Source organism: Bison bison, unplaced genomic scaffold, assembly GCF_000754665.1.
Source record: "Bison bison bison isolate TAMUID 2011002044 unplaced genomic scaffold, Bison_UMD1.0 scf7180017863888, whole genome shotgun sequence".
Lineage (NCBI taxonomy): Eukaryota > Metazoa > Chordata > Mammalia > Artiodactyla > Bovidae > Bison > Bison bison.
In genome coordinates, this window is record NW_011494460.1 from 1,210,622 (window position 1) to 1,225,318 (window position 14,697).

The window sequence follows — 14,697 nt, forward strand, 5'->3', positions numbered from 1 at the left end:
GAGTTTATTTTTTTTTTTTTTTAATGGATTCCTTCATGTAGGCTTTAATAGTCTTTCTTTACATTTGTTTTTATGGTTGAATTTTTATTATAAAATTATCTTCTCCAACATTTGTGCTAACAAAAGTAAACTTCTGTCCCTTTTTCTCAGCTAAAATAAACTCTGTGAGTAAGTTTCAATTAGTAAGATTTAGCAATATTTTTATGTTTGTAAATAGTTTCACAGATATTGGACCTTTATTCCAGTATGCATCAAATTAGGATTTTCTGATTTTTAAGTCTTTGAAAAGTTGTATTTTGAAGACTGTGAATGAGGTTTTTAAGTTAATTTAAGTATTTTGTACTTACATAAAACGTTTTTTTTTTTTTCCCTTTCAGAAACTCACTTTCATCCTGCAGATTTCATGTTAATTCCAACATGATGTCTGGTTTTAATGGTACCAAAGAGAATTCCCACAACAAGGCTCGGACGTCTCCTTATCCAGGTTCAAAAGTTCAGCGCAGCCAGGTTCCTAATGATAAAGTGGACTGGCTTGTTGAGTGGCATGACTATAATCCTGTGGAATACACTGCAGTTTCTGTCTTGGCTGGACCTCAGTGGGCAGATCCTCAGATCACGTGAGTAAATTAGCTGGTGTTAGCTGGGTAGGAGACTTTTGGAGAAGGTAATGGTTGTGTTTGTAAATTGTCATTTGATAGCAGAAAAATAATTTTTATCTAGTGCTTGACTTAAACTGTTTCCACATTTACTTGAATTTTTGCCAAAGCTATTCAATTCATGTTTATTTATTCTTTTGGGGGTTTTATGATGATCTTTCCAAATAGGTAAATCTATTTAATCATAGAGTTTTTTATTTTATGAAATGACAAGTGGTTTCTGTTTTCATTTCTTCTGCTTGGGTTATCAATAACATCTTTTGTGGTTATTTTCCAACATAGCTACTTGTGTTTGAATAGTGAAAATGTTTTTCAGAAACTTTTTCTGGATTACTAACAACAAGGTGATGATAAAATTTGACCATTGTGAGAAGATAGAAAAGGGATAGATAAAGGAGAGAGGAAAGAGGAAAACAAAAAACTCAAGCAGAAATGTTTTGATTAGAAGTAGAATGGCTGAATGAATACAAAAATAAGACCTGTATATAGGCTATCAACAGGAGACCCACTTCAGACCCAGAGACACAGACTGAAAATGAAAGGTTGCAAAAAGATATTCCATGCAAATGGAAGTAAAAAAAAAAAAAGCTGGAGTAGCAGTATTCATATCAGATAAACAAGACTTTAAAATAAAGACTGTTATAAGAAACAAGAATGCTACATAATAACCAAGGGATCAATCCAAGAAGGCGATACAACAATTATAAATATTTTTGCCCCCAGTACAGGAGCACCTCCATACATAAGGCAAATGCTAGCAACCCTAAAAGGGGAAAATGGCAGCAACTCAATAATAGTGGGAGACTTTAATACCCCACTTCCCCAGTGAACAGATTATCCAGACAGAAAATAAATAAGAAAACACAAGCTTTAATGACACAATAGATCAGATAGAATTAATTGATACTTATAGGACATTCCATCTGAAAGCAGCAGAATATACTTTCATCTCAAGTGCACACGGAATATTCTCCAGGATAGATCATATCTTGGGTCACAAATCAAGCCTTGGTAAATTTAAGAAAATTGAAACTGTATCAAGCATGTTTTCTGACTACAACACTTTGAGATTAGAAATCAATTACAGGAAAAAAAGAAACTGTAAAAACATGAACACATGGAGGCTAAATAATAGACTACTGAATAACAAAGAGATCAGTGAAGAAATCAAAGAGGAAATAAAAAAATACATAGAAACAAATGACAGTGAAATCAGGATGACTCAAAACCATGGGATGCAGTAAAAGCAATCCTAAGAGGGAAGTTAATAGCAATTCAGTTCTTCCTCAAGAAATGAGAAAAATCTCCAGTAAACAACCTAACATTCTACTAAAGCAGCTAGACCAAGAAGAGCAAACAAAACCCAGAGTTAGTAGAAGGAAATAAATCATAGGCAGAACAGAAATAAATGAAATAGAAATGAAGAAAACAATAGCAAAAATCAATGAAACTAAAAGCTGGTTCTTTGAGAAGATAAACAAAATCAATAGACTTTAAGCCAGACTCATTAAAAAAAAGAAAAGGGGATTCAGATCAATAAAATTAGAAATGAAAAAAGAGAAATTACAACTGACACCCCAGAAATACAAAGAATCATTAGAAGACTACTATAAGCAACTCTATGCCAATAAAATGGACAACCTGGAAGAAATGGACAAATTCTTAGAAAGGTACAGTCTCCCAAGACTGAAGCAGGAAGAAATAGAAAATATAGACAGACCAATCACAAGTAATGAAATTGAAACTGCAGTTAAAATTGTCCAACAAACAAAAAGTCCAGGATCAGATGGCTTCATAGGTGAAATGTATCAAGCATTTAAAGAAGAGCTAACATCTATCCTTCTCAGTTCAGTTCAGTCGCTCAGTTGTGTCTGACTCTTTGCAACCCCATGAATCGCAGCACCCCAAGCCTCCCTGTCCATCACCAACTCCTGGAGTTCACTCAAACTCATGTCCATCGAGTCAGTGATGCCATCCAGCCATCTCATCCTCTGTTGTCCCCTTCTCCTCCTGCCCCCAATCCCTCCCAGCATCAGAGTCTTTTCCATTGAGTCAGCTTTTCACGTGAGGTAGCCAAAGTATTGGAGTTTCAGCTTTAGCATCAGTCCTTCCAGTGAACACCCAGGACTGATCTCCTTTAGGAGGGACTGGTTGGATCTCCTTGCAGTCCAAGGGACTCTCAAGAGTCTTCTCCAACACCACAGTTCAAAAGCATCAGTTCTTTGGCGCTCAGCTTTCTTTATAGTCCAACTCTCACATCTGTACATGACCACAGGAAAAACCATAGCCTTGACTAGATGAACCTTTTTTGGCAAAGTAATGTCTCTGCTTTTGAATATGCTATCTAGGTTGGTCATAACTTTCCTTCCAAGGAGTAAGCGTCTTTTAATTTCATGGCTGCAATCACCATCTGCAGTGATTTTGGAGCCCAGAAAAATAAAGTCTGACACTGTTTCCACTGTTTCCCCATCTATTTCCCATGAAGTGACGGGACCAGATGCCATGATCTTAGTTTTCTGAATGTTGAGCTTTAAGCCAACATTTTCACTCTCCTCTTCGACTTTCATCAAGAGGCTTTTTAGTTCCTCTTCACTTTCTGCCATAAGGGTGGTGTTGTCTGCATATCTGAGGTTATTGATATTTCTCCAGGCAATCTTGATTCCAGCTTGTGCTTCTTTCAGTGCAGCGTTTCTCATGATGTACTCTGCATAGAAGTTAAATAAGCAGGGTGACAATATACAGCCTTGATGTACTCCTTTTCCTCTTTGGAACCAGTCTGTTGTTCCATGTCCACTTCTAGCTGTTGCTTCCTGACCTGCATATAGGTTTCTCAAGAGGCAGGTCAGGTGGTCTGGTATTCCCATCTCTCAGACTCTTCCAAAAAATTATAGAATACTCCAAGCTCATTCTGTGAGGCTATCATCTGCCTAATACCAAAACCAAAGATATCACGAAAAAAGAAAATTACAGACCAATATCACTGATAAACATAGTTACCAGAATCTTCCAACAAAATACTAGCAACACGTTAAAAGAATCATACACCCTGATCAAGTGAAATTTTTCCGAGGGATGCAAGGGTTCTTCAATATATATAAGTCAATCATTGTGATACACCATGTTAACAAGTTAAATTAAAAAAACACACACACACATAGAATCATCTCAAGAAATGCAGAAAAGCTTTTGACAAAATTCAACACCCATTTATGATAAAAACTCTCCAGAAAGTGGGCATAGAGGAAACCCACCTCACCATGATAAAGGCCATATATGACAAACCCACAAGAAACATCAGTGATGAAGAACTGAAAGCATTTCCTTTAAGATCAGGAACAAGACAAGGATGTCCACTCTTGCCATTATTATTCAGTATAGTTTTGGAAGTCCTAACTGTGGCAGTCAGAAAGGAAAAAGAAATAAAAGGAATACAAATTGAAAAGAAGAAGTAAAACTGTCACTGTTTGTGGATGATATGACTATATATAGAAAATCCTGAATATGCCACCTCTGATTCGAGCTAATCAATGAATTTGGTAAAATTACAGGATACAAAATTAATGCACAGAAATCTCTTGCATTCCTATATACTAACAATGAAAGATCAGAAAGATAAATAATCCCAATTACTATTGCAACAGAAAGAATAAAATACCTAGGAATGAACGTACATGAGAAGGTAAAAGGCTTCCCTGGTGGCTCAGACGGTAAAAGAATCTGCCTGTAATGCAGGAGACCTGGGTTTGATTCCTGAGTGGGGAAGATCCCCCTGGAGAAGGGAATGGCAACCCACTCCAGTATTCTTGCCTGGAGAATTCTGTGGACAGAGGAGCCTGGCAGACTATAGTCCATGGGGTCACAAAGAGTTGGACATGACTGAGTGACTAACACTTTTACTTTCAAGGAGGTACTTGAAAAAGTCCTGTATTCAGAAAACTATAAGACATTTTTGAAAGAAATCAAAGATGACACAAACAGATGGAGAGATATACCATGTTCTTGGGTTAGAAGAATCAATATCATGAAAATGACTATACTACTTAAAGCAGTAGTTTTGATGAAAGTTTTACTTTCATTTTAGTTTTGAAGGATTTATTAACCAAAGAAACTACACATCACACAAACAATTTCAGTATTTAATAGAAGGTTATTTGACTTAATTTCAGTGTACAATCATTAAAAGAGAAATAAAAACAAAGAGAAAAGTAACAGCATGTATATCACCAAATTTGGACCAACCAACCTCCAGATCTAGACAGTGCTGTTAAGTCCCTCATTAACAGCAATCTGGAGTCCTAATTGGGAAAAAGTCCCAGGTGGTGTGTCTACCCTGTGGGTGAGACTTCAGATTGTAGTTTTGGGGGCTTCCACTTAACAGTTCCAAGCAGCAAACTGATATCATCATCAATTTGTCCACAAAAATGCAGCTCTGGTTTTACTTTAACTTTTTGCTGTTTGTTTCACCTTGTGAGTCATGAGGGGTAGGAAAAGTGTCTCAGGCAGTAAATAATCCACCTGCAATGCAGGAGACCTGGGTTCAATCCCTGGGTGGGGAGATCCTCTGGAGAAGGGAATGGCTACCCACTCAGTATTCTTGCTTGGAGATTCCATGGACAGAGGAGTCAACTTCTTAGATCCTGGATGTGGGAAGTGGGGTTGGGGGAATTGGCCAGACCCTCAGGGGCTTAAGAGAATCTAAGACCTACTCCCTGTCTTATCTAAAGTGCCACCTGACTTGCTTTCCTTGCAGGCAGGCACAGAATCTTTGCAGTATCCAGGGAGATCAGAGGCCTGCTCTCCTCCTTTTGATGTCTGCACAAGACTTCTTCCATTTTAATTTCCCTAAGATAAGTCTATGGATTCAGTACACTGCCTATCAAATTACCAGTGGACTTTTTCACAGAATTAGAACAAAAAATTTTTAGTTTTTGTGGATCCATATAAGACCCTGAGACACCAAAAGCAATCTTGAGAAAGATACCAAAGCAATCTTGAGAAAGAAAAAACGGAACTGGAGTAATCAGGCTCCCTGACTTCAGACTGTACTACAAAACTACAGTCATCAGGACAGTATGGTACTGGCACAAAAACAGAAGTATAGATCAGTGGGACAGGATTGAAAGCCCAAAGGTAAATGCACATACTTATGGTCACCTAAGTGACAAAGAAGGCAAGAATGTTCAATGGAGAAAAGACAGTCTTTTCAACAAGTGGTACTGGGAAAACTGGACAGCTACATGTAAAAGAATGAAATGAGAACACTCTGTTAACACCATATATAAAAATAAAACTCAACATGGAATAAAGATCTAAGTGTAAGACCAGACACCTATACAACTCTTAGAGGAAAACATAAGAACATTCTTTGACATAAACCATAGCAATATCTTTTTTGACCCACTTCCTAGAATAAGGAAAATAAAAACAAAATAAACAAATGGGACCTAATTAAACTTAAGAGCTTTTGTACAGAAAAGAAAACTATAAATGAGATGAAAAAACAACCTTAGAATGGGAGAAAATATTTGCAAATGAAAGCAACCAAGAAAGGACTACCATATGACCATAATTCAAAAAGACACATGCACCCCAGTGTTCATTGCAGCACTGTGTACGTTAGCCAGGACATGAAAGCAACTTAGATGTGCAACTGCAGATGAATGGATAAGGAAGAGGTGGCACATATATGCAGGGGAATATTACTCAGCCGTAAAAATGACAAAATTGGGTAACATTTGTGGAGATGTGGATGGACCTAGAATCTGTCATAGAGTGAAGTAAGTCAGAAAGAAAAAAGTATTGTATATTAATGCATGTATGTGAAATATAGAAAAATGGTATAGGTGATTTTATTTTACAAAGCAGAAATAGAGACACAGATGTAGAGAAGGGACATGTGCACATGGACTGGTGGAGAAGGGGGAGTGGAGTGACTTGAGAGTTTGGGATTGACCTGTATACACTGCCGTGTGTGAAATAGAGAGCTAGCGGGAAGCTGCTTGTAGCACAGGGAGCTCAGCTCAGAGCTCTGTGGTGACGTAGAGGGGTGGGACGGGAGCGGGTGGGAGAGAGGCCCAAGAGGGAGTGTATATGTGTATACATATACATTTACATATGTATACATATGGCTGATTTGTTTTGTTGTACAACATTGTAAAGCAGGTATACCCCAATTAAAATAAATACTTTAACTAAATTCATAGAAGTGCTGTGTTGATTTATATTTTATATTTGTTTCTTTAGATAAATACAATGATAGAGTTGTAAAATGTACTGACTACAAGCTAGGCACTGTACTAAATGTTTTATAAGCAGTGTTTTATTCTTATAACTATTCTGGAAGGCAGACAGGGTTGTTGTTTCTCCTTTATAGGGAAAAAAAAACACACAAAAAATGGAAGCACAGAAAGTTTGTCCTTTACATATGGTCATGGAGCTAGTAAATGGGATAGGTTGGCCTTTAACTCAGTATGACTTTAGAATTTATGCCCTTAACTACTCTGCTAAATGGCCACTCTAGTTTTGGAATATTTTATAAGTTTGATTTAATTGGTAAATTTATTGTAAATGATAGTCCTCTCAAGGCATTATTTAGTCAGTTAAATAAACATTTTTGCTAGTTGGGTTGATCTAGTATTAGTTCATTAGGTTGTTAAACTTTACCAGTCACACATTGCTGTGACTTGATTTTGACCCACAGTTTCCTTATTTAATCCAAAGATGTGTTTGTGGTAGTATTTGAGTTGTTAATTAATCATGAAGCCAACTTGTGAAGAAATTATTACCTGTAAATGAGTTCCATTTCCCTCATTTTAGAGGCTGTATTGAATATATTTACATGTACATTATACATACACATGCACAATTAGAATTAGTGACATTACAAGGGGCGCTATACAGTGTAAATAGAGGAAGACTGAATGAGTCTTCCTGTTTCATTCAATTTATTTTTTATAAGTTAAATTTGTATCAATGTCTAAAACCTTACTAATGTTAATATTTAAATTATAACTAGATTCATGCTCTCCCCCACCAGAAAATGGCTCTCTTTATCTAAAATTTTATTCTGAAACATTTCCAACATAGAAGAAATTTGAAAGAACTTTACAGGGGACACTCATAACTCACCACTTTGATTTTCTTATTACCATTTTATTATACTTATTTCATCACATATATATCCATCTATCCCTCCTTCATCCATCTTGATTTTTGATGTGTTGGTACATCACTGCCTGTATACTTCAACAAGTATTTCATTAACTGGCATTCAATATTTATTTAGTTTCTTTTATTTAAAAAAATTTTAATGGAGTATTGTTGATTTACAGTATTGTGTTCGTTTTCAGTTCAGTTGCTCAGTTGTGTCCAACTCTTTGTGACCCCATGGACTGCAGCACACTAGGCCTCCATGTCCATCACCAACTCCCAGAACTTGCTCAAACTCATGTTCATCGAGTTGGTGATGCCACCCAACTATCTCATCCTCTGTCGTCCCCTTCTCCTCCTGCCCTCAATCTTTCCCAGCATTGGGGTCTTTTCCAATGAGTCGGTTCTTCTCATCAGGTGGCCAGAGTATTGGAGCTGGAGCTTCAGCTTCAGCGTCAGTCCTTCCAATGAATATTCAGGACTGATTTCCTTTAGGATTGACTGGTTTGAATCATATATATATATATATATATACACACACACATATGCTGCTGCTACTGCTGCTAAGTCGCTTCAGTCGTGTCCAACTCTGTGCGACCCCATAGACGGCAGCCCACCAGGCTCCCCCATCCCTGGGATTCTCCAGGCGAGAACACTGGAGTGGGTTGCCATTTCCTTCTCCAGTGCATGCAAGTGAAAAGTGAAAGTGAAGCCGCTCAGTCGTGTCCGACTTATTCTCTCTTTTTTAGATTCTGTTCCCATGTAGGCCATTACAGAGCACTGAATAAAGTTCCCTGTGCTGTATTAGCGAGTTCTTACTAGTTACCTGTTTTATACATAGTAGTGTGTATATGTCAATCCCAATCTCCCAGTTTACCCCCCTCCCCCACCCTGATACCCATAAGTTTATTTTCTACATCTGTGACTCTCTTTCTGTTTTGTAAGTAAGTTCATTTGTACCATTTTTTTTTTTAAGATTCCACATTTAATGGTGAAATTGTAGAGTCCCAAGAACATTATAACTCTGGTTTTATAATTTCATGATTTTTACCATTTAATTTTATAGGTATGTTAGAAGTTTTGGGAAAATGACTGCATCATTCAAGTTGGAAACTATTTCCAAAACAGAGCGCAAATATCTCTATGCTCTTGCTTACTGGAATTAAAGCAAGAAAGGAAGTGAAACTTGTGTCAGAACTGCCTGTGAACTGTCCAGTGCTATATAACTCTTTATTCACTCAGTGCAGTTATGTCAGCAGCTTCATAATGGTGAAGAAAGTAGTTTATTTATAGCTTTAAAAATATTTTTATTGAGTGTGACATAAATGCAATGAACTATACATTTCTTAGGTGTGCAGGTGTAGCTCAGTTAGATTTTATATTTATCTAACTCTCTAATCCAGATCCGTGTCCAGATCAAGATCTGGAGTAGTTCCAGCTTATATCTGTTTTAATCTACATCATGGTTATTATTTCCAGCTTATTATTTTAATCTGTATCATGGTTATTATGAAGTTTGTGGGGTGTTTTCATGTTTTTTGGGTTTTACTTTGATACAGATATTAATCAGTGTACATTAGAAGACATTAAAATTACTTTGAGACAGTAGAAACAGCAAAATGTCAGAAGGAATCTTACTTTTAGAAGTGTTTATTAATAGGAACCAGTAACTGCCGTATTGTGTCCACAGACAAATCCGCTTTACTGATAGTAATGTATTCTTCTCTGTAGGATGTAGTATATAGTAACGTATTCTTCTCTGTAGGATGTAGTATATAGTAACGTATTCTTCTCTGTAGTATGTAGTATATAGTAATGTATTCTTCTCTGTAGGATGTAGTATATAGTAATGTATTCTTCTCTGTAGTATGTAGTATATAGTAATGTATTCTTCTCTGTAGGATGTAGTATATAGTAATGTATTCTTCTCTGTAGGATGTAGTATATAGTAATGTATTCTTCTCTGTAGGATGTAGTATATAGTAATGTATTCTTCTCTGTAGGATGTAGTATATAGTAATGTATTCTTCTCTGTAGGATGTAGTATATAGTAATGTATTCTTCTCTGTAGGATGTAGTATATAGTAATGTATTCTTCTCTGTAGGATGTAGTATATAGTAATGTATTCTTCTCTGTAGTATGTAGTATATAGTAATGTATTCTTCTCTGTAGGATGTAGTATATAGTAATGTATTCTTCTCTGTAGTATGTAGTATATAGTAATGTATTCTTCTCTGTAGGATGTAGTATATAGTAATATATTCTTCTCTGTAGGATGTAGGAGCAGTTCCAGTTTGCCTGCCATTAGTCCTTCCCCACAGGGGTTACAACGTACCTTCTTGTCTTATAAAGTCTTTTGATTAAACAAAAAATTTTTGCCGGAAAGTGTTTTGAAGGAATTGATGAGTTTGTAAATGAAAACTAAATTTGTACTAAAAATTTAGGTTCAAGGATACTGGTTGTTATAAATAACTGGCTGGCATTATTAAGCTGTTGGTAATATTGGATTATTATTTCTTATTTTGCATTGGTATTCTCATTACAGTGAAAGCAACTTCTCTCCCAAGTTTAATGAAAAGGATGGGCAGGTTGAGAGAAAGAGCCAGAATGGCCTGTATGAGGTTAAAAATGGAAGACCTAGGTAAGTACTGTGGTGGGGCATCTTACAATAATGGGTCTTTAAAAGGTAGAAAATAATTGTCAATGAAAATTCACTTAACAATCAAGGTAAGAAAAAAGCAAATTTTATGTAAACCAAACTAAGAGTTACAACTTGGAAGACAGACTCTCAGGAAGCTCTGCGAAGTGTTCCACCTGTTAGAAGATACTGTTGTTTAGTCACTAAGTCTTGGTGAACTCTTTTGTGATCCCATTAGGGATTTCCCAGGCAAGAAAGGGGATCCTCCTGACCCAGGTATTGAACCCACATCTCCTGCATTATTAGCAGGTGGCTTCTTTACCACTGAGCCACCAGGGAAGCCCTGTTAGAAGGTGTAGTCATGTTCTTTTAAGAAGTTACATTGCTAGTGTCAGAAGAAAGGGAAAATAATAATCTTTATGGTCATGAAAGCACTCTCATCTTTGAGAAGGTCTGGTTAATGTACAGATACACTGCACATTAGGGATGCTAGGAGAGGCCCAGATGGACACACAAAATTTTTGGTCTAAATTTTTTTGTCCTGCCTTAAAATACACATTTTATTTTATCAATGTAATTAACATTTATTAAGGGCTTGCATATATCAGACCTTGTCTGAAATAATTTATATATGTGATTTAATTAAATCATAATAATAACCCTGTGGATGGATATTTTTAGTTCCATTTACAGATAAGTAGAGAAAATGCAAGTAGTTTGCATATGGTGAGTAAGTGCTGGAAGGAATTGAATGCATCTTCTTATAACTTTACCTTGAAATAGAAATAATAGCAGTTGACTCTTGAACAAAATGGGGCTTAAACTACACAGGCCCACTTATACATGGATTCTTTTTCAGTAGTAAATATTACAGCACTGCTCCATCTGAGTTTGGTTGAATACCTGAATGTGGAACCACAGATAGAGGGGAACTGTGTGTATAGACGGTAGACTATAAGTTTATATGGAAGCATTGTTCAAGGGTCAACTGTAATTGAATAAATTAACAGAAGGAAAGGATTAAGAATTGTATTTCAGTGATTATTTATAAAATGAGATAATACTTTTAAGAATTTATCCAAATATGTAAGAGTAAAAATAAGAACAACCTAACAGTTTAACATCGTTTTTTTCTTTTGGCCATGTCGTGTGGCAAGTGGGTGGGATGTGGGAATCTTAGTTCACCAACTAGGGATCAAACCTGTGCCCAGTGAAAGCGTGGAGTCTTCACCACTGGACCACCAGGAAATCCCTCTTTTTGTACTTTTAAAAGTGATTTTTCTACACAACTCGAAAATTTTCAGTTTTTCTTAAGTCATCATAAAAGGAAGAAATGTAAAAATTAGCATGCCTCCAATAAAAAAAAATAGAAAAATCACAGATTTGGTAATCATACGTATCACCTTGTAGAAATTTTGCAAAAGCTAAAAATATTTTTAGTTCTTCTCAAGCAAGGAAATAGTAGTGCTCCTCTCATGCCAACCTGGTCTTTCAGTTTTGCTAAATTCTTTCTTTGTTCATAGCTCACTCACTTTTCTGTGTTACTGAGTCTTTTCAAGTCAAACTTGTCTTGCATTTGACTTACTCCTTAAGTTCTCTTCTGGGCAAAATATGTTAGAAGATATTTACACATATAAAAGGACAGAAAAGGCAAAGGAAAGATAGCCTGTTTTAGTCAAGACTTGGAAACCAACTCTAGCTTGCCTGAGTAAAAAAGTGAACTTTACTCTAGGACTACAGAATCATCTCAGGAATCCAAAGCAGAAATGCAGCTAACTTTAGGAAAGGGTAGAGTTTGGAAATCCATTAGAACTGTCTCTGCCTTATGTCTGCTTTCCTTTATATGTTATCTTTGTTTTGCTTTTTCTGCAAATAGCTTTCTCTGTTGCTCAGGCAGTAGGGTAATCTATATATCTTTGCTACAGCTTCTAGTTTATCAGTTACAGGCTTGGTCTTTCTCTTAATATTGGCTTTGATCATTTGTATTCAAGGGTGTATGGTTACATGGAATAAAACATAGTTACTGACCACCCTGCCCCTCTTCCTGAATTTGCAAAGTAGAGTAATTGTAACCTGGCCAAGTGTCTTGCCTTTCTGTTTTTATTTGCAAGTCTTGCTGAAATATTTCTGAGTCCAGTATAAAACAATATAAAAATTGACTCAATTTTAATAACAGTCGCAAAGAAGAGCAAAATAAAAAAGAGTGGCTGGGACTTCCCTGGGGGCGTAGTGGTTGAGAATCCATCTGCCAGTACAGGGAGCATGAGTTTGATCCCTGGTCCAGGAAGATCCCAAATGCTGTGGAGCAACTAGACCTGTGACCCACAACTTCTGAGCCCACGTGCTGCAGCCACCGGAGCTCCTGTACCTAGAGCCCATGCTCCGCCACAAGAGAAGCCACTGAAATGAGAAGCCTGAGCACTGCAGAGGAGAAAGCCCCTGCAGCAACAAAGACCCAGTGCAACCATAAATAAAAAAATAGTTAAAAAGATAACTGAAAGGGAAAATTTGACGAGTTGTTTATTTACTTTCACATACTGGGAGGACCAAAGATATTAAATAGATAAGATTGCAGATTAGGGCATTTCATTTTACATAATGAAAGTTAAACATTTGAGGAATATTGACTGGAAGAAAATTACTCAGGCGTGAGTGTGCCCTGTTTATCTGATAGACTTTTAAACATTGGGTTGTGGCATTAGGTTAAATAGTTGTTGGCATTTTTATAAAATTGTTTTTAAAAATTGAATTTGGTATATTTGAAATCTTGAAATATTAAGTATTTCTACTTCATTATATGCTGTGTGCTGTGGGCTAAGTCGCTTTAGTCATGTCCAACTCTGTGCAGCCTTTATGGACTGTAGCCCTCCAGGCTCCTCTGTCCGTGGGATTCTCCAGGCAAGAATACTAGAGTGGGTTGCCATGCCCTTCTCCAGGGGATCTTCCGACCCAGGGATGGAACCTGTGTCTCTTATGCCTGCCTTCACTGGCAGGCAGGTTCTTTACCACTAGCACCTCCTGGGAAGCCCTCATTATATGCTACACAATATCTATTACTGATAATAAAAATCTAGAACCCACTATGAAATAAATGGACTTTAAAATGTAATCAAAACTATATGAGTGAGACAGGTTGTAAGAGAGTGAAGTATGAAAAGAGGATGATGAGAAAGGGAAGAGAAGTGTGGATATACTGGATAAAGCATTGCTGTTGCAGAATTAGACTGGGATTAGTGCAGAGCATTTCAGCCTTCCAGATTTAAAACAACTCTGGAAATGAGATCCTCCTCCTGGAACAGGCCCAGGCGTGAAAGAAAAGTTAAATAACACTGTAAAGAAATACGTGCTTTGAATGTCAAATATGTAATAGTGCTAATGGATTTGTGTGGGGATCTGATTTCCCTCTTAGCACCTTGTTTTGGGCCATATCAAGTTTGGTTCAAAAAGATGAGTACGTTCAGTTGGTTTTATGGTTTTTTGTTTTTCCAGAAATCCTGCAGGACGGACTGGACTGGTTGGCCGGGGGCTTTTGGGGCGATGGGGCCCCAATCATGCTGCAGATCCCATCATAACCAGGTAAGAGCTGAAAACACATTTCAGTAACAAAGAGACAAGTAATTGGAAACATACAGACACTAACCATGTTTTTACATGTCCATCATATACATATGCAAATGTATGTATATGTATGTGTTTATATATATAGTTATCCCTTGATATTTTAGGGGATTGGCTCTTGAAGAGGCCCCTGTGCCTCAAGCAGGTAGCAAAATCTGTGGATATACAGGTCGCTTACATAAAATGGAATAGTATGGTTGACCTGTCTTATCCGAGGGTTCCACATTTGTGGATACAGAGAGCCGACTGCATGTGTGTGTGTGTGTCGGTATATACACAGGCATATATATACATATGTATGTATGCAACCATGAAATTAAAAGGCGCTTGCTCCTTGGAAGAAAAGCTATGAAAAACCTGGACAGCATATTAAAAAGCAGAGATATTACTTTGTCAACAAAGGCCCGTCTAGTCAAAGCTATGGTTTTTCCAGTAGCCATCTATGGATGTGAGAGTTGGACTGTGAAGAAAGCTGAGCGCAGAAGAATTGATGCTTTTGAACTGTGGTGTTGGAGAAGACTCTTGAGAGTCCCTTGGACTGCAAGGAGATCCAACCAGTCCATCCTAAAGGACATCAGTCCTGGGTGTTCATTGGAAGGACCGATGCTGAAGCTGAAACTCCAATACTTCTGTCA

General features: G+C 37.0%; 1 protein-coding gene across 2 annotated transcripts in view; it reads left to right on the forward strand.

The window, feature by feature from the left end:
* NUDT9 (nudix (nucleoside diphosphate linked moiety X)-type motif 9) overlaps window positions 1-14,697 on the forward strand; it is a 37,827-nt gene that overhangs the window by 8,792 nt on the left and 14,338 nt on the right. For both annotated transcript variants that reach the window (XM_010833785.1, XM_010833786.1), the window contains exons 2-4: window positions 378-617; window positions 10,352-10,447; window positions 13,934-14,020. In XM_010833785.1, coding sequence (XP_010832087.1) covers window positions 378-617; window positions 10,352-10,447; window positions 13,934-14,020 — 423 coding nt within the window. The remainder of the gene's footprint in view (window positions 1-377; window positions 618-10,351; window positions 10,448-13,933; window positions 14,021-14,697) is intronic.